This window comes from Chroicocephalus ridibundus, chromosome 4, assembly GCF_963924245.1.
Source record: "Chroicocephalus ridibundus chromosome 4, bChrRid1.1, whole genome shotgun sequence".
Lineage (NCBI taxonomy): Eukaryota > Metazoa > Chordata > Aves > Charadriiformes > Laridae > Chroicocephalus > Chroicocephalus ridibundus.
Window position 1 is genome coordinate 33,387,892 of NC_086287.1, and position 21,112 is coordinate 33,409,003.

The following is a 21,112-nucleotide window of genomic DNA, read 5'->3' on the forward strand; positions in this document are numbered from 1 at the left end:
AAGCCACCATTGGCAAGGGTCCTTGGAACGCAAGACTTCTGTAGCCATCCAGGCAGCAACCAGATATCCTGCTTGAGAGACTCGATTGCTTGCGTGTTACCCTATATCAATATCCCAATAAACTATTTTCTCCCAAAACACTGTTAATGAGTATCTGGGCAACAATTTCACAAAGTACACTGACTCTTACTCGCCAAGTAGCTGATCTGTCACTTCGTAACAGGAGGTTCCTGGTGCAGCTCGTTGTAGCCAGCATGCTAGTATTAACCTAGCCCTAGTGTTATCAGCAACCGGTCTTACCTGCTAAGCATCCTTTTTTGTTTTCCTAGACCACTACTTTATACGTTGAACAGAACAGTATCTCATACATGTCTTTACAGAACTCCACCAGTAATCCGTCTTCGACAGAATCAACTGCTTCGACCCTTAGTTTCCTATCTTTGAACAAATCATTCATCTATGAGTGAGGACCTGCCTATCAGCAGTAACATACATCAACATCTGTGAAAGGTCTAAATGGTATCTCAGTGACTATCAATACACCTTTCATTACACAAAAGCAACCCTACACGTATCGAATGTTTCCTCCTACTCACGATCTTTTCAATGTGGCACAGATGTAGACAGAGAACACAGCTCAGTTCAGCTGTTTACTCCATCATTACTAAGCAAAAGAAGACGGATTGCAACTGAAAATGGAGAGGGTTTTTTTTTTATTTCCTTTTTTAAGTGGAAAGCCAGAGGAGAAATAGTAAAGGATGAGATCTTATTCATCACTCACAACCAGTTTCATTTTAATAGGATAAAAGTGAACTTTACAGATCAGTTTTTCCCTTTTTGGCTTGGAAGCTCTAAAGGAGTGGTTTGCGGACTGTCTTTCTGAAAGCATTTTTTTGCAGATGGACAATTTTACATTTAACAGCAACATATCAGCTAGCTGGAAGACAAACACTCCCCCTGCTTCAAGAGGATGAAGAAGCGCACAGGAGGACGGAATGCCCTAAAACAGACCAGAATTGTTCATCGTGAACACTGCCTACACAGGGTCAGAGCGCAGCACTGGGGAGGGCAGAGGCTGAGGTTGAAGGTGACATTCAGAGAGTCAAAAGAGCTGGATAATGGCCACGTGAGAGACTGATCACCTCTCAAACACCGGTACAAACACTGCCAGAAAACAGTGCAGCATTTTCTAAATCACAAAGCTCCTCAGGACTGAGAGGGCACGGTAGATGATAAAGTGATTCATGACAGCATAGATCTTGGGGTAAGAAATAGAGAACTTGTAATGAAGTTCACCAGGAAAAGGACTGAAAAGTCCTACTTAGCCTAAGTAATCAGAACATCCTGGTTCATTACTCTGTCATGGGATAATAGACATGGAGTAGATTTAAACTGCAAGTCTTTTTATTAGCTCATCTAATTAAGCCCCACGGTAATCCTAAAGAAATGTGAGCCTTTCAGTTATGGCATTTCATTCTCCCTAAAAATTTTACCCGTGAGGGAAGTATGAATCACTGCTAAGATTATTGCACACTGAGCGTACAGGTCATAGCTGACTCTGCCCTGTTCTCATGGATTGGCTTGGCTTGACCTCCTAGTTTGCCTTTCACTGAAGTGCAGATCTCAGCCTGCAAACAGCTCACGACAATGTCTTCCAGTGTCTAGTGCAATGGCCACACAGAGTACAATTTATCCATCAACAAAGTCAAAACAGGTAGGAGCCAATACCACATTTGCCTTCACCCAAAGCACTGCATACAAACAACTTCAGACCAGCAACTCAGAAAAAGCATACTGATCCCATCGCTTGGTTGCGGGCCAAGTACACATAAATGCCGGTGTATATATATAAATATATATAAAATATATAAATATATTTAATATAAATATATTAATTATATTTTATTTATATTTATATTAATTTATATATATTTTATATATATAATATATATATTATATATATTATATATATAATTTATATATATTAATTTATATATATTTATATTAATTATATTAATATAAATATAAATAAAAATATATATATAAAATATATATAAATATATATAAATACCAGTATAAATGCCGGTACTGACATGGCTTCTAACTTGTATTTGTGATTAAAAGACTCCAGAACTATTAAGATGCTTTATCCAGCCCAGCAAACCAAGAGAGAATCTATGCAAGTCCTGACTGGAATATCAAATGCTGTGGACACTAGTATTACCTGTAAAGAAGGATAAGGTATTTAAATCTGCTCAACTGAGCTGTTAGAGGCTTATACTTTATTCACTGCTAAAGGAAACTAGCAACCACGAGCAACTAATCAAATAGTGGCTATCACAAGGACAAATACTAGACTTAGCTACCATCTGCAAGAAATTAATGATAGGTGACAGCTTTTGTTCTTATTAGCACTCTCTTTGCTCAACCACAGTCCATTTTCCAGTTCAATCAGATTTTTAAATAGCTTTAATTTCCATGGAGATTGCTAGTTACTTTGACACAACTCCAACCTTCAGTGCATGACTGGAGCTGCCCTCCTGATGTCTGTGGTCAACTCAGAAGGCACTAAAAGCATGATCATAAACACAGCTTTAAATGAGCTTCCAATTCAGATAAAAGCTTCATGTCAACCAGAGAAATTCCTGATTGCTGCAAGAGGCCCAGAGCCTTTCCCACTCTGTCCTCCTCTGGGCAGCTCTACCGTAAGATTCTTCTTTGCGTGTATTGGCGACTCGTGCCAAGCTGCAATGAAGTCTCAGCCCAACAAGGTGACTTGATGAGACAACAGCAGTCAATCCATAAATTATAACATGAAATGGAGGAGATGGGTAAGTAAACTGGACGCTTCCTGAATCTAATACCTCAAACAAAAATCCTTAGTGCTCATGGGAAATTTCTTGTTAATCCTATATATCAGCAGTTCAAAAGCCAATCTGTCCTCTGAGGGAGCCTCAGCTGGGAAACATGGCTAGCCCCAAGGTGCCACTATGCATGTACATCACTCAGGTGCCATTTAGTACATCAAAAAAGACATCCTGCTCAGAAAACAAGGCTAAGTAGAACAGTGCCATTCAAATGCAATATATTAACACCCTTCAAACAGATTATCCTACCACTCAGCATTTTCTTCAGCAGAGTGAAGCATAAATGAGGTTCTGATGATGCATTGTACTATCTACACCCTGAACGAAGGATTTGAACCTACACATACCAAATGTTACTGTGATCATTCAAAGCAAGCCTTGATGATAAGGCATATTATAAATCCTATCATGCAGCCTTCTTCAGGGTTTGCTTTTCTTCTAAAGATATCACACCCTGGAGACACCACTCTTTAAATGAAATTACTGATGACAGCTAAACAACAGCAAACATGATTTTCTACCGCTACTTCACTTTTTCTCCAACTATTTCTTGCAAGCTTTAAAAGGCTGTACATTTTTACCCTACTCACACATCACCCTGACATAGAGTTCTGCAAAAAAAAGTCTTTCTGAATACAAATTCCACCTGTCTCTTTGGATAATATCACAGTAAAGTTTGTAACACTTCTAATTTAATTGAAATGGGATTTTTAACAAGACTTACTTTCCTCTGTTACATCAGACTGCTGATGCCTTGTGCCCCTGCTTTCCACCTGACCGGGCTTTTTCTTTCCCCTTATAGATCTGTGTGCAATTTACTGGTCTCAAAATCCTTCACCAATAGATATATGGGTATATGAAATTTCCAATAGGGCTGAACACATTTCACATTGCTAACTGTGAACTAGAGAGTAACAGCACTTTCACCAAGAAGTTTGTCAGGTTTGTATCATACACTGGTCTTTATCGCAAGCTGGACAGGATGACATTAAGCATGTTTTCCAGCCACAGGTCCTGGTTTCCTTGCTCCACGACAAGTTTGGCTCTTCTACACAACTCATAAATTCCTCACCACGGTACATGTAAGTTTGTGCATACCTGCAAAAGGCTGTGTGATCTGGGGATCCAACACTCTAAGCTATATATGATTCATCGGGTTTGCTCCCTTTCATCTTCCCCTGCTTTCCCGATATACTTCACTTGATTTTTATGGAACAAGAGGGGGAACTCAAAGTATTTTTCCTTAATAGACTCCAAATGTTTTCCATAACAATATGTGTCAAGAAAACACTAAGGAACTAACTGACCATTACATCTTTCCTGGAAGTTGGGGTTTTTTTCTAAAAGCAGTTATCCTCTTTATACTTTCTGCTATGAGGGCTCACTATCTCTAATAATGGAGAAGAAGATTAGGTGAAATCTAAACTTCATTCTTTCATGACTTCTCTGCTGTCTTGAATACAATATCCCTGCTGAACCTTAGAGGTGTATCATCTCTCCTCCACAATTCTTTTTTTTTTTTTAATCACTTCATTCCCAAGACAAGAAGATGAGAGACAACATCTACTACTTGCCTCAGCCTCCAGCATTTCTCCTCCCTGAAATGTCTATCTATCCCAACCAGACTTCCTAGCTTTTAGAAGGTAAATGGACGCACTGGTATAGCAAATGTATTTTGTATTTGCTTGAGCTGCTTGGTGAAGGATTTTTGAAGATTACTTGTAGAATTGTTTGTGTGTGAACTTAGAAAGTTCTTCCACGGGGAAGGCACAGGACACATAAGACTCATCTGCTTATGGAAAGGGCTGACTATATAGCTAAAGGATGTGAAGGTTTAATGGCTGCAGTTCTCTTCTGGTGAAGCTTGAGACAGCCCCCACAGAGAAATAAACAGTGCCAGTAAAATGATTCAGTTTGTTGCTGAATGGTCACAGCTAGCCTGTCTGTTCTAGCAAGGTATTAACAAACCCACTGTGCCATCAAGGCTGTGACATACCCAAATGTTTCTAGCAGGAAGTCCTCACAAGATAACGACCAACTGTCCCATCCCGCTCCGAATTCTGTGCTCACAGATGGAAGAGCTCTTAGGAACCTCTACTCACCTTTTCCCCCAGTGGTGATAGAGAGTTCATCGGGCATTTAAACAACTCATTAGGTGGAAGAATGACTCCACTACAACTAATCACATTCCATATCTCATGCTATGTTTCTAGCCCTCTTATCCACAAGTTTCAGGATGCCTCTTTTAAACACCTGTTTTGTGGCTCGTTCCTTCTCATGATCTCTAGGAGGTTCCCTTAAATCTGAGCGTGATGAAACCACCTGGTTTCAATGATTCCTCATTTGTTTTCCCTATTCTACCATTTTTGCAGTGTTCCTGATTTTCCTTTACTAGCTTTTGTTGTCTAGAGACTCTCTTATGTGTTTAGGTGAGCAAAAAAACAAAGTCCTAGTCAGCCACAGCTTGATGGAGAAGAAAAATGCTCCCAAGACTATCAGTTATTTCCAGAAGGGTCTGGTAAGACCTTAGTGTTGATTAAACTAAGAAATGATTAGCTTCTTGTAGAGGATCTTAGATCACTCCCAATTGCTGCGGTGTGCCTGCCCTCTTTCTGTTAGAATAGCCTCTGCCATTTAGGCTAACACGCGAGTACAGCAATATTCCATTTCTACAGCACATAACGAAGTTTTGTCAATGAAGAGTGTTTAAAAAAGCCACAATTTAAACAACTAAGCTGACAGAACACTAACACAGACAATGTTATACCAAGAGCAAAATCATTTTACCAGCACTGTTTATTTCTCTGTGGGGGCTGTCTCAAGCTTCACCAGAAGAGAACTGCAGCCATTAAACCTTCACATCCTTTAGCTATATAGTCAGCCCTTTCCATAAGTAGATGAGTCTTATGTATCCTGTGCCTTCCCTGTGGAAGAACTTTCTAAGTTCACACACACACACAATTCTACAAGTAATCTTTTTTTCTGGAAGCGTTGCTTTTGTCTGTAGTAATTTCCTTTCCAGTTGTGAACAGGAAACATCCCTTTTCCAACAACTACATCTAAGCTTTAAAATAACGAATTTAGACAAGTTTACTTACATGTTTTAAAATTTTAGTGTAGAGCGAGAGCTATACTTTTACGTGTCAGCAAGGCAAGTTGAACCCCATGGCAGGTGTGTAAGCAAAAAAAGTATTAGCTAACATATTTTAGAAACACCCTTTATTCTAGTCTTGACAGAGCTTAGAAGGTGTGACAGCATGCTGGGTTTCTGAGAAGTCAATCACCGTCCTCATTCCCCACTGTTTGAATCTGCTAGGTATTATTTCAGTTCTATGATTCTGTATTTGATCTGTAAGTGTGTTCTAACAAAAACAGCACAGAATTTTGTATTAAAAAAACCCTGTGAATTTAAGGGACAAGAGCAGAGACAATTTCAGCAGCTCTGCGCACATTGTTCTCTATCTGAAAAAATGTGATTGTTCATGCATGAATAGCCACAGTTTTAGTTTATTTGAGAAACATGGCAATAGGTGTCATGTATTAAAGATTAGAATCTGACCGTATATGACCTCTCTCACCATCATTTATGTGCAAAGAATTTAATTTTTCTTTTAAAATATAAGAGAACAACAATCATTTTCTCTGCCTTTAAAATGAGAAGCAAAGCAAGGATAAAGGGAAATTCTTTTTCATGCTGTAGAGATTAGTGACATCTAAAAAACCCTCATTCTCCGAGGAGAATGATTATCTCACACACACAATGGCAGAGAAGAATATTAAAAGTTTTCCCCAGAGTCACACATATTTGTCAAACTTTATTCCTCTTCATATTTAACTTAATTGCCACAAATGGTGCTTATAACCCCTCCTTTCATTACCAAGAACATAGTCCAAGGAGGAACAGATGGCAACACAACAGACTTCCTTGTCTCTTTTAATTTTCAGAATGCTATCTTACATGTCTGAATTTTTAGATTGATAGTCCTGCAGGCTACAGACTCTTGTTTATTATAGATTTCGGATACTGTGAGCGGTGAGCCTTCCATCTTAGTTTGCTCAGCTGTTTTGCTTCAACCTTAACCTAAGCCGTGTCTCTATTCAAACCTTCGCACTGCTGATCAAACTTTCCAGGCAGAAACTACCCTATTGATTAGAATGATTCCTTTTCACAAGGATCTAGTCTCAAGAACATTACATTATTCCACAGAGGATCAGCACGGGCCTTGCCCAAGCCTAGCAAAAATACTGCATTCAATTAGAAATCAACATACCATAGTGCTGCTGCTTCTCTTTCAAAACAAAATGATGTATTACAATTTTAAGACTGTCACTGTTCCTCTGGAATCCCATCTGTATGTTAATAACACTGGATTAACAGTGTTAATCTGCCCCTTTTTCTCTTTTCCAAAAGAAAAAAAAACAAAAGAGCGGGAAGGAAAAAAATATTTCAGCATGTGCCTAGCAATCACCATATTATAAAGGTTACCGATACTAGAAAGTACCATAGATACATTCTATCTTATCTCTAACTAATTCTACCATCTATTATCAGCATTAATCACTTTTTTATTTTTACGGTAACATCTAAGCAGCAGTCAAGAGTGAGGCTGCATCATGCCATATATCGTGCAAACATGATGTGGCAGACAATACCCTGCCTGACAGTGCCCAGCAAACAAACTCCATCAGAAGAGAAAGAAAATACTAGCCAGGAAAATCCTACTCTATCAGTGTTAATGAAGTTTTGCATGTGCAACTGCTTTGCTTTACAGACTTGTATATTTGACTCCCCACCACCACAACAACTCATGTTTTCCTTTGGCAATAAAATGTTAAGGTAAATGCACCGAAAAATCCATTTCCTCTTGTGTATAAATTGCTCCACTTCCTGCTGAAAACAATCCAGGTACTGACAATACGGAGGTTTTGTTCCAAACATCTTTTGGTAGGACCCTTTGACAGTTTCCAGGCTCAACTACCAAAGGCTCAACTGACAGCTTTAGAGGACCTACATTAGCTGCAAGGTCTCATGAGGCTTGACACTGACCTTCCTCTTCTTGGCATGCCAGAATCTGGATCAAATCTTTGCTATTCTCAATGATTTGGTCTACTTAAACAAAAAACACACCCACAGAAGCAGAACGGATGACCAGCATTCCAAAACGAAGGGCCTGAGTTACTTGATGATACTTCATGATACCATCCTCTTTTACTTTATTTCCCTAAGTTACATTCAGATACACATTTCTTTTCAAACAGCAGTAGCGAGAAGCACTATTTCCATTCACTTTTGAGGGAGGGCTTTTCGTTATTTTAAGTGCAGAGCACCAAACTTACAGCATCGCTTTGAGGCTGCGAGATCACAACAGGCTGGCCTGAATCACACGTCTCCCGTATATTAACGTGCAGTGGAATGTCTCCTGTATCAAAAATACCAAGACACGTATATGTGAAGACCGAATATTTCTTAAACGTTTCATTAAAATAGCCCTAAAGCAACTTGAAATCAAATTCCAGTTTGGTGTAGTTTTTGAATTACTTAATCTCAAAAAAATTAGCATTTAAAATGAAAATTGGCTGCAGTACAATTTCTGTACATCCAGAATGATTAATGCCAAACACATTTTGGACTTTTCCGCTCTCTGAGTAGGCAGGAATATGCTTTGTAGTCATTTATTAGAGAAGGCAGTTTGCTTTTTTTTGCCTCTTGAATACACAGAAAAACACAGGCTGAGATACAAATTATTTGGTGTACATAAAAAAAATATTGCTTGAGTGTTAGGCAAATGCTCATCATGCAACTCACTGTTCAGCCTATCTCCTCATTGTATATTCTTTTCAGTGCTGTTTTAAGATTTTAATCACTGCTCAAAGACTTCTTTGAATACTTAATTTCCAAATAATAGCATTTGTTATTGTCCTTATTAGGCCTTGGATCCAATTAAAAGGTAGACGACTATTCAGTTCATTTTTCGTTCCAATAAAAATCTTCTTTATAGTCCGCTTGTATAACGAGCAGGAACTGTCAGAGAGGAAGGAACGCTCTAAAGGAGAATCAATTAGCAGCCCTATTCCATTTGGAAACTTACTCTCTGAAATACAGTTTTCCAGCACTAAAGAAAATTTGAAGTTCCCATGTTTAGTTCATTGCTACATAGAAAATTATGAAGTTAAGTGAAGACCAATTTTCTTTTAACAGAAGATACAGCTGTATTTTACATCATGGATGGATGTAAACAGTACAGCCTTCACTCAGTTCAATCTTGGTCTCAGAAACTGTTATCAGTTTAATTCGTACACCTCAGCAACATTTATTTAACCCAAATCAAGGCCAGTGTAAATTACTGAAGTTCAATACAGTCAGAAAAAGAAACAGTAAAAAAAAACTGTATGAAAATTGACACAGCTTGCAAAAGCAAGCAGGAATACAAACAAAACCCCAAGCAAATACCAAACAAAAGCTGTGCTTCCATGATCAGTGAGCTGAATCTTTGAAGAACTTCAATTTGTTATTTATGATGATTACAGACCATTTCCTTCAAATTTAATTGTTTATTTGTTTCAGTCACGAATAAGTTTCTTTAGGCATAAGTCTGTTCATTTATTCAAAAAAAATAATATTTAGGGGTCCTTTAAAGTTTTTTTTAACCTTTAACTTTCCTAATAGAATAACAATAACTTTGTAAATCTCCCAGGTTAGTTCCTACCATTATTTTATGCGGAGATTAATCTTCACTTTTTTTCCCAAGGATTTTTTTTTTTAATGAAAAAAACTTCTTCACTATCAGCTTAATAACAATCTCAGTGACTTACAAAAAGAACTGCCCTACTACAAAACGGCAGCCTCTCTCTCCTCTTACTCACACTTAAAAAGATGCGCTGGTACTACAACTACAGGACCGTAGCAGGACTTGTATGAGCAAAAGTGCAAGTCAGAAGGCAAAGCAAAATGCATTTAATTTTTTTTTAAAAAGGCAAAACCTCATAAATTAAGCAGAACATTGAAGACAGCAAAAGCATCTGTGCATGTTCAGGTGATAAAGGTTTGAGGAAGATGAAGATTTTGCACTATTCTTCACTACAGAATGTGATGGGAACTTGCCATGGTAAGTTTTTCTGGTAACAACAATTACTGCTGACTGCAAAGAAAGGGTAAGTGCTGAGAATAATTAGAATTTATGAAGTGGAAAAAAAAAAAAGATATCTGAAAAGCATTGTTGCTGGTTCTATTAGCAGATACAGTTTAAAACGTTAGGAAATAGAAAGGTCAGGATGGTGTGTACAGAAATTATCTCAGTGTTATGTATCTCAATGGTATAGCTTTCTGCTCACCTAACTTAAAAAAAAAATGAAGCAAAATACGGAGATTTCAGAGAAACAACCAGCAACACAAAATCTTTCTCACAACTTTGTCACTCTTTCCTTTAGGGAACAATAAAAAGACAAGCCAATCAAAAGTATACGAAATAATGAACTACATTGAAAGATGTACTGCAAGTGCTAATTGTCTTCTGTCATAAACAAAAATAAAGGAGGTATTCAATAAGATTAAAGGCAGCCAATTCTGAGCAAATAAAAGGAAAATACTTTTCTATCCTGCACATTATTATCTTGCAGAATTTGTCAGATATTATCATGGAAACTAAGACCTCATCAGGTTTCACAAGAGGACTAAGTGCTTAGTTGAACAAACGGAACAGCCACAGCTGTTACAAAATATAAGGAAATAAATTTAGAAATACTTATTTTAAATATATACATTTTATATAGATTTATATAAAAATAAATTCTCGAGGCTTTTGGGCAGAATTCAAACAACATTGGGATAAAACTTCCATTTGGGATAGATTCACGTAAAATCTGTAAGCAGTAGTTCTTATAACACCGTATGTATTATTATGTAATGGTCAGCCCTGGAAGGAGGAGCATACTAATCAGATCAAGTACTGTAATTCTATATTTAACCCTTGGGGCATTACTCTTAATCTTCAAACTGTCAGTGAAAGACCAGACTAAGGTAAACTTCATTTTTCTTCATACAACTCATTCATCCTGTGCTAAACCTCTAGATCTCTCACATCCCTCCTAATTAAATACAATCACAATCAGTTCTGCCCTCATAGGGAATAACAAAAACCATCTCTGGGACCAACAGCGTGGCACATCATTTGTGCCTGCGTATCTAAATGCACGTTTGATTCAACTGCTTGCAGAGGATTTGCATCCATCCACATAACCCAGGGCTGTCCAAGTCCCCCTGGGCTCTGATCACAACTCATTATATATTCAGAAAAGTAAAAGATAGCCCGAAAGCATGTCTTTAATTATGTGTTGCCTTGCTATCTTAAGTTTATGTCAGACCTTGATGTTTTTGTGTTGATCTTTCTAAGTGAGCTTCCTGGTTCTTTTTAATGAATTAGCTATGGAAAATCATTGAGATAATTATAGTAATACATGGAAACACATCATTAGCACATGCAATTATCCCATTTACCAACTTAATTACGCTGCGTTATATTCTGTATTTTTTTTTTTTTTTACTGGTAGCACAGGTTGAAATATGCCTTTTAAAAATAGCAATGTCTATTTTAAAAATCAATACATATTTTAGCTTTCAGGCATGCCAGATTGTTTAATCATGTCTAATTTTTGTTTTCAATAAAGATAAATTTTCTTTTGAAAGCACACTTTGCAATTCAGTGTATTCTTTTAATCTCAACATTTAAAATACAATCACTACAGACCGCTCGCTTCCATACAAGAGTCAAGATACCTTCTTATGGGCATAAAGAAACCCCTCTGCTTTAAGAGATTGCATTTCAATATTTATTTCGATATGTAACAACTCATTTCATTTAAGTTAAATAAATGAGAAAACTTCGATTTACAGGGTTTAGATCTGGTTTACAAGACCAAATAGAACTCTTGGTTATTTGTAAAAATTGTTGTATGATCAGTAATTTAATGATTTTCAGGCAATATAACACATTGATATCAAAACAATACATGTTCTGGACTGTTTATAAGTCAAAAGAGATTTAAGATGCAATTGAAGAATTTTCATATGCACTCCAAATCCCATTTACAAGAATGATCCTGATAAGGAGCAGAGCATACAAAAATTGTGACATTCAACTATTTAAGTTATTAGTTCTATTATATTTGAACACTGTCTGAATATAGAATAATCTAGGATTATGCAGTCCCATGCTTCAGTTAATGCTTCCCTCATGCACGCCATTAATTTTTTCTTCAAAACTAAAACTATTTCTATATCCTTACCTAAAATATCCAATCCAAGGGTTTCTGCTAGATCTCTTACACCGTCAGCTCCGAAAATGTGTGTCTCGTGCTTACATTTGGGACACTGGAAAACACTCATATTTTGAATTAGTCCTAAAACCTGTTGAAGTAAAAGAAAGGAATGTTCAAACCTGGGATTCAAGCGTTGGTATTTCCATTATTCACCTCTGACAACAGAGATCATCAACAAAGAATCGACACAGAGTACTCATTTATAATGGGAAGTAGCAGTAATATCAGACTCATTATTATCAACTCTTACTAGTCATCTTCCGGTTTACTATCAATTCTGCTTTATTTCAAGTTTTTTCACAGCTATACATCTCAAAAGATTAACAAACTTATTTGTAACAAAAAGTACCTCTTGTACAGGCCTATCTTTCCAAGAACTCTCCCACCCCTTTTTTCATTTTTGAACTCTGAATACTGGAAGAATTTTCATGTTGTGCTTTATAGCTTTGTAATTTGCAGTTTCAGGAAACACAAAATAAAAACATACCATTACAAGAAGTGACACAATCAGACATGCTTTTAAGATATTTTTGTAAGTTATCCTGTAGGGAAATGTTTTCAGAAAGAACCAGATTTGCTATTCTTCTGAAGAGCAGAAACACATTTTAAAGATCAAACAACAGAAATAATTATGTGAAACTAAGTGGCAAAAACCACAGCATAAAAATCTGATACATACACATTAGGTGTCTTTCTGTTGATGCCAGATGTTCAACATCATGCTTGCAAAGTATGTCAAATGAAAATTTGCCAAATCATGCACACAAAACTCTTCTTTCACAATGTACAATAATGCTAATGACAGCATTGATCTCATTTTATTCACCTAGTAAACAGAACTGTTCATTGAGGCAGAGCAGAATTTCTCAAAAGTGATGAAAACAACATGCAAACAACTACAGGGTGAAAGCTTCTACCCACCTGCTAATCAACACAAAACATGATTTAAGAGGTTCCATGGTACAAAATTTCACTTTAAGAATTTTATGTTATCTAGATATGTCCCACACACTATAGCCAAGTTTTAAAAACATGAATATGTATTTTCAAGTGCAAAAAGCTGTTACGTTGTAGCTTTTTTGTTTGTTAAATTTCCCTGAGCATTCTAGCTTTGTGCTTGAACAAGCTGGCCTACTTATTAGAGGAATAAGTATCCACCATGTTAACAAAGCAGATCTAAAAGGATATACCACTGTTCAATCCAACCAACAAGTATTAAGAGTAAATATACAACTTTTGGCACCAAAACCGAAAATAAAAAAGTGTGCTATTTATAATATCTTAATAAAAATTTCCTTATATCTAAGCTAAAACTGATCAAAACATTATCACCTGTTTTTCCTACATGTTTCACACTATTGTGTAAGAAGTGTTTCTTTACATATTTAAAACTTTCAGAGGGTTTAAAGCAAGGAACATTTTAAGGAACAGTACTAACAAGAAAACAAACAAACAAACAAAAAGATTACCTACTTTCAATTTAACACCACAAACTTTCCCCATTTTCTACTCTCCCTCGGGGACTGCCAGAGGAGCAAGAAGAACAAGTTTCTATTTACTGGCACAGTATTACAGGTAATTTTCTCATCCAGTTCTTAAACGAAGAGAGACATGGCATATTACATGTTCAAGGGTACAAGGTGCAGGGATGGTAAAAAGGGCTCTCTACAGCCACACTCTTCTAGTGCTGACCTCTGAGCAGGCATTCATCCTGCTCTCCTTTAATTTAAGTCATGGAATTTTCACTGTGTTGGTAAATCGCAGAACACTGGAAGGAGTATTATTTGACAAAAGAAAAATAGTATTTTAACTAGGGTAGAGGGAAGCCATTTTCTGCAGCACAGGAAAAAAAAGAATTCGACATTTATACTTTCCATGAATTAATTCATCTTCAGGTAACTTGGGGTATGAACTTTCTGTTCTCCTCAAAGCAGTCACACAACGTATATGATTCAGTCAATTCACAATCAAAGAAAAGCTTATGTAGTCTACTATTATTTTGTGAATAGTTAAGGTCTATTACAGCTGTTTTGTTAATTCTTTGGTAACCTAATAACTAAGAAGTCTTTCTGACACAGTTAATGCAAATGCTGGGATACAGCTGTATCCCCAATGCTAAATCAGTTTTAGAGCTCTTATTCGCTGTCATTTTTGTTCTCACTGCAACAAACCTTACTAAAAGCATTACACAATCATTTTTATTTTTTCAGTGTTGTTTCTGTCAGCCAACGAGTAGTGCATATTTATTAATATATGAATCATTCTTTTGGAATATGAAGTTGCCAATTATAAACACCCAGAAATACCCAGTTTAACATAGAATCTGTGCAAACATACACAACTTTAGTGCTGAAGTGTATTTTTAACATGCATATTTCTGCAGATATATTTACAGAAGGAAGGGAGTTCTGTAGGATCTTCAGAGCTTTTCAATCTGCAGACAAAGTAATAGGTCTTGCTAATCCAGTCAGTAATAACACTCATTTTCCTGCTCAAATAATAATACTGGAAAAGCTTCAAAGCAGCTGTTAACTGTCTACACAAACTACCCTGTAAGTATGTGTGAACCCTACTCTACTGCTTAGGGAGCTCCTTTCCCTGTACATCTCTCACCAAGCTTGGCTCAGTAATTATATGAAATTTAGTAGTATGAGATGCACCGCAATACAGGAGCTAACCTATGGTACGGGAGGAGAGGACAGTTACAATGCACGGAACTGAATTTCATTTAGTCGAATCATCATTTTAAACAGTGAAGAGACGTCTATCAAGAAATAACAGTAAACGAAGAAACCTTTCATTATAAATTATCGGCACACACACACTGTTTCTGAATGTTTACCTGTTTCTTATGCTCAATTAATCCTTCAGTTACACAATAAAACATACCAAAATCCAAATATACTGCCTTCTAATTTAAAGAAAACAGAGTGAGAGAATGAAAGCCCTCTGTCTGTACAGAGGCAGGCAATTCCTGAGAAATCCATTCAAGTCGTTCACTGCACTTAAGGATGGATGGCGCTGAGGTTCGACTCCGATCTGACGGGGACTGAAGTGGTCAGGGTTACAGTTCTGCAGCCTGCCATCGACTCCCTACGTAACCATCAGTCAGTCACTAGACGTTTTAGTGCTTCAAGTAAATGTGCACAATAATACCCCTGTCTTCCTACCATTTGTCTTATAACGAGCAATTTTTGGCTCTAACTTCCACTCCCAATTTGAAGCCACAACCTCAGCTGGGTACTCTGGATGCTATAGAAATACCAGTAACTACATAGTCAAATAAACAATTTTCTTACATCTTAGAAGGACATACATAGATAGCTGTGTTTATATAAGCAGCTTTTTGAAACCTGTGAAATCCACAACATCTCCTTTCAATTCAAGGAAACTACCGGAAAAGTTGCAGATTTAACTAAAACCCTGCCTTTTCCTTTCAGGGATATGATTGGTAAGATAAACCATACCATAATGAACCCAATTTCAGCAGGTGAAAATAGGCAATTTTTTCCTAAATACTCAAACTTATTCACTTTTTTTTTGTCACCTGCCCAGAGCAAGCCTCTGGGATGCGTGAAAACGATGGTCAAACTCACATAACGGACGAGAATCTTGAAACTTCTTGTGACAGGAGTCAGCAACACTTTGCAAACTCCTTCCTCAGCAGGTGGGCTTCACCACACAAGAGATGGCACTCCTCTTCTAATGACTATGTCCTAAGACTGAAAATAAGACTTTTGCATTGTAATCCTGGTTCTAACGCCAACTCTCATCGCCAGCTTTTAAGCTGTTCCTTCAGTCATTCTTCTCTGATTTTCAATGCAGTAAAGGACAAACAATGTTAACAATTGTGACTTTACTGTGGTAACACTGCATATGTCATTGGAGGTTTTGGTAAGTAATGACTGGGGGGGTGAGGGGAAGGTGGTGTATATATGCCTATATGTACAAGGGAGGGACTCCAGTTCATTAAATATAAGTAAGCATACTCAAAGACTCAGAGCTCAGCAACCTATAGGCTCTCTGCTTCTTTGAAAAGCAGACTCTGCAAGCGCTTTTCTAAAGATTCAAGTAAAATTGGATTTTAAAAATTAGATTTTTAAAGATCAGTCAATTATATAATCAGGATCCGCAATTTTAGCACAGTCCCACAGATTCCACCTCTTTGACGTAAACCTCAGGTTTGAAGTTCTCCCTCAAAAATTACGTAACTGAACTTTCTTTAGATCCTCAGATTTAGTTCACACTTAGAAACGTTAAGACACAGGCAGGAGCTGCTTTAACACTGAAGTAAATGACACATCTGTACTGCTGTAGGTACAAGATTAGAATGAAATGAAGCAGCACCACGAGAAAGGTAAGAACTCCTGACTGGTTCAAGCGCATTCAAACTCGGCATCTGGCGCAACAGCTTTGCTGTGACTTTTCACTGGATTTAGAAAGATCTGAAAATTCCAATGAATTAAAATAAGTCACATTTAATATCTTATTTACCACTAGTCAAATTAATAGCAGCCAAGCCTATACTAGAATGCACGATTTTCTTAGAGGGCATTCTCTTCAAAGAACATCGAACAAAACAGACTTAGAAAGAAATCCTGGTAATTTCTCATTCAATCAAAGGGAAAATTCAGCAAAGTACTAATTTGAACACTGTTTTCTTTGAAGAAAATAATTTTGCATCATTGTGGCAAACCCAAACATAAAATCAAAACAAACATTAGGTAGGTTATTCTTCTGTTATATATACTAGTTTTTCTTCTAGTAACAAATGATAAATACCACTATACCTCCATTTTGGTGCAAATATGTTTAACAATAAGGAATTTATCAATGTATTTCCCTTGTTAACCTATTCTGTAAATTAAAACAAAAAGGGAAAGCAGTCACTTCAAGGTTTCTGTTGCACATTTTTTAAATTAACAAAGCGCTACCTATGAAATAAATCTCCTTTCTTAACAAAGAGTAGAAGTGACCTTCACACAGGTAAGCAAGAAAACACTTTTTAAAGTATAGTAAATGGCTTTTTTTCTTTACTGTTTAAAATAAGGAAGCATTTCAGTTTATATTTTCTCTGCACATTTCAAATGAAAAATGAATCTCTTCATGAACATACTCTAGAGTATAACATTCAGTTACTTAGCAACTTGTAGCACACAGAGAAAATATCGAGCCAAAGATGTCACCCTGTTTAATATTTTCTTCTAATCCTTATGAATATTGTGGATATTTTTAAATTTTGCATTTCTCAAACAAGCAAGCTACCATGTAAGCTATAAACCTCATGAAAAATAAAGTGATATAGACAGCCTTCTACTTGGCATGACAATCACGGAGCCCTTCAAATGGCAAAGTGACAATTAGGTACACGCAAATCTTCCCAAAAACTTAGATTTCCTTCTTAAAATGTACCAATATATGATTTTTCCACATTTCAAGAAATTTTAGATTTTAAGTTGAACACAGATAGTGCTGAAGAGGATGCATAGAGACAATATAGTAAGACAGTAGAATTGGAAAGCCCACGTTACTTCGTGAGATACTCTGTTTAGCAGGCTGATCCATTTCAGGTGATTAAACAAACTGATTTAGAAGAAATAAAGTACCATTTTGATCCTGGCCTGAGAAAACGCTTTCCCTTCTGTTAAAGCAAGCTCCTAATACAGGTATAATATAGATTCTAAGCCTTTTTTTTTTTTTAACAAGAATTTACAAAATTCAAGTGATTCCTGAATGGTTTGTTTACCTATTGCATATATGGATTTTTTTTTTTTTACATTTTGGAAAAACAATCTACGGGTATTTTTAATGTAGACGCTTACAGGTACGTGGACTTTTCTAAACATTTCAGCTCCTTTGCGTGCATCCAATAAAGCCACGTCTTGCGGAGTGGAGATGATCACAGCTCCTAGGAAAAGAAAACATGAAATACCATTCAAACATGTATTATTAATTACACTTTTAAATATTTTCACTGTTTAGTACATGCTACTAGATTCAAAGTAGTTACACATTTATATGTTTGGGGTTTTTTTGATTTAAGGAAGAAAATGATGCTATGTTTTTTATTATGAAGAAATGACAGACATAATTTAAATATTTTCATTGTAAGTTTTTCTATGCAGAAACCATTTATATTTTCTAAATGAGAAAATCGATCTAGCTGTCATATGACCATGGATAGAAGACAACATGGTCCACATGCTGACAGGTTTCAGAGGTGGCACTCTGTGAATATCTACACAGTAACTGTCCCATCCCATAATTACATGTGAAAGCTTTTGATTTAACAATAAGCCTTATCCTAAAATCAAGAGGCTTGTAATCAGACTGTTGCTTTCTGAACCTGCTACACTTTCTGACAGGCACAACCCTGAAACGTGTTACATTAGACGCAACACCAGTGCATTTGTACAAACGATACCACAAAATAAGAGGCCAATTCGCACCAGGTTTGAAAAAAGTATAGTATCGCTCACTCTTCAGACATGGCTCCAGGTTATCTGATAATTAGTACTCCCAACAGTTATTAAACATATAGAACAGCTAGAGCTCTTTGTCAAAGGTTACATTCTAAAGTAAGCCTACAGGTCACTATCCTATACTATCCCATATTATTTCTTCATTAATATGGACTGCAAAACCAATACAGACATTAGAGTATCTCCCATCTCTTCACAAAGAGCATCTTTTTGCTTATGTTCAGGGGTTTCAAATATTATTTCTTTGAAACTTGCACCAAGAATCAGCTCACGCTTGTCCCTATTTTAGAAAAATGGAATGTAAAAGAGGACATTAGTGGTCAATTGATGAGCCCTGGTTTCACAGTGACCATCCAGTCTCCAAAGTATCTGTTACAAAAACAGCTCTGCAGAGACCCATTAAGCCAGCCTCGCACAAGAAATTTATGCCAAATTTCACACAATTACCACAGACAATGTTAGATGCGTGGGATGGAGTTTCCTATCGGGCCTGCAATTCCCAACCCTTGGTGTAGACGGGAAAGGAAGCGGTGGGTAGCTTTCCAGAGGTGCACAACACCAGCGTCACTGACAGGGGCTGGAGCACCGGGAGCCTTGGCATTCCTGAGCGCCTTTCCGGCTCTGGCATCGCTGGGACAGGGAGCCCTTGTCCCTTCGCAATGGCCCCACGCCGGCTGCCGAGTGGCATCTTGCTTGCGTGACAGCCAGCCGTTTCCAAACACCGCCTGACAGCGCGTTTGAATGTTTTCGACCAGCGTTCTTAACCTCTAATTTGTGAAAGAAAAATACAATCTGGCACCTCGCTCCTGAAAAGCTGCCAATCTCTGCCTTACATAATATTAGACACAAGTCCAAAAACTGAACGGCATATGTAATGTACTAAGCAAATGCAATTTCCCTATTGTTCGCTAAAACTCCGGCATCCGAGTAATTTGCTGTTTTTCCAGAGCCAACCTGCTTCCAATGGCATCGCAAAGAATAACGTGGAAGCCTTTCAGTGACATCCAAGTCACCTTAGCTCCTTCTTTCACTATGTGGAGGGTTACGCTTTAGAGCTGACACTGAAATGTAGGGCTAATTCCACAAAATGAACGCACCCTTCCCTAAAAGCGCAGTCCACAAATAAGTAATTTAGACTCAATGTCCTCAAGCTTTCTGCATATCTGTAAAACCAAGATCTTTCAATACTCGTACAAAATGCTTATTACTGCTTTCTTTTCAAACAAAATGGGAAATTTGTGTATACACTCATGTTAATCGTTTCACACTTTTGTTCACGCTCTTCCCCTAAGATGCTGGCTCAGCATTCCCTGGATCTTCAGGTAGAAGTTAATATGCAGTTCAAAAAAGCTGAAATCTACATTTTCTTGTCCATTGTTAATGTTTTTAAGACTCCGATAATTGGCATGGCATGAAGGACAGAGACTATGCACAATGAAAACCCCCACTAGAACCACAAGCAGCTTATTCGAGAGATATTTTTGACTAACAAATTCTGTTGCTAGAGAACCTCACCCAAAGGGGAAAAGCTAATACGCCAGAAAGGCCCGATGGCACATTGCAGAGTTTATGCTGCCATAAACACCAACTCCCTGTACAAAAAACTCTGGCTTCTGAAATACATGAGTTAAAATTATGCTTGTGGACAACTTGCATTGCACAGAGTGAAAGCCAACATGCCCAAGAAGCTGCTGCTGAAGGTGGAACAGATGTGTCTCTCCCATTTTCCTTTTCACTCTGAGCTGGATTACAGGCAAAATTTATTCACAGTCAGCTTGTACTGACTTATACCAACGCCCTTTAAAATAAGTATCTTTTCTCTTTCTTTGGTACAACTGCTAGTCCAGCAAACCCAACCTGACGTTCAAGAATTCAAATTATTAGCAGCATTATTTCCTTCACTACCAACCAAATATGGCAAATGAGACTTTTCAAGGCGCTCCCCTCCCTGAATAAGTTTGCATATGTTTAATTCAGAAAGCGATTCAAACGACGAGCAAGAAAGAACACAGCCCACACTTTCTTTGCTATATTGGCTCTACACGGTTAACAAGAATATCAAACAGTGAAGAGTTATTTTGATCAATAAAGTAATGAAATATAACTGAATTCATGCACACAGCACATCTCTTGAAGCAATATGTGCAATGTTTACACAAGCCTCTGTCTGAATGAGGCAAACTAATGCTGACAAATTGAACAGAGACGTTGCAGAAACCATAACGCTATCACACTGCACATTAAAATATATTACAAATTCTGTGTTTGCAGTTGTGTGCAGAAGAATAATTTCTGTGCCTTGAGCATACTAAGGATATCTAAGTTGAGCACATTTAGGTTTAAGTGACATATCTACTTATTCATGCATTCCATTTATTTTTGTAACTTCACCATATTTCAGTTGACTAAAAGCTGATGCATGTTGCATTAGTAAAAACTATGCTAACT

General features: G+C 37.1%; 1 protein-coding gene across 3 annotated transcripts in view; it reads right to left on the reverse strand.

Annotated features, from left to right (window-relative positions):
* Positions 1-21,112, reverse strand: part of NUBPL (NUBP iron-sulfur cluster assembly factor, mitochondrial) — an 86,931-nt gene that overhangs the window by 3,221 nt on the left and 62,598 nt on the right. For all 3 annotated transcript variants that reach the window (XM_063331774.1, XM_063331775.1, XM_063331773.1), the window contains 3 exons: positions 18,005-18,090; positions 12,150-12,270; positions 8,205-8,287 (listed from right to left, as the gene is read on the reverse strand). In XM_063331774.1, coding sequence (XP_063187844.1) covers positions 8,205-8,287; positions 12,150-12,270; positions 18,005-18,090 — 290 coding nt within the window. The remainder of the gene's footprint in view (positions 1-8,204; positions 8,288-12,149; positions 12,271-18,004; positions 18,091-21,112) is intronic.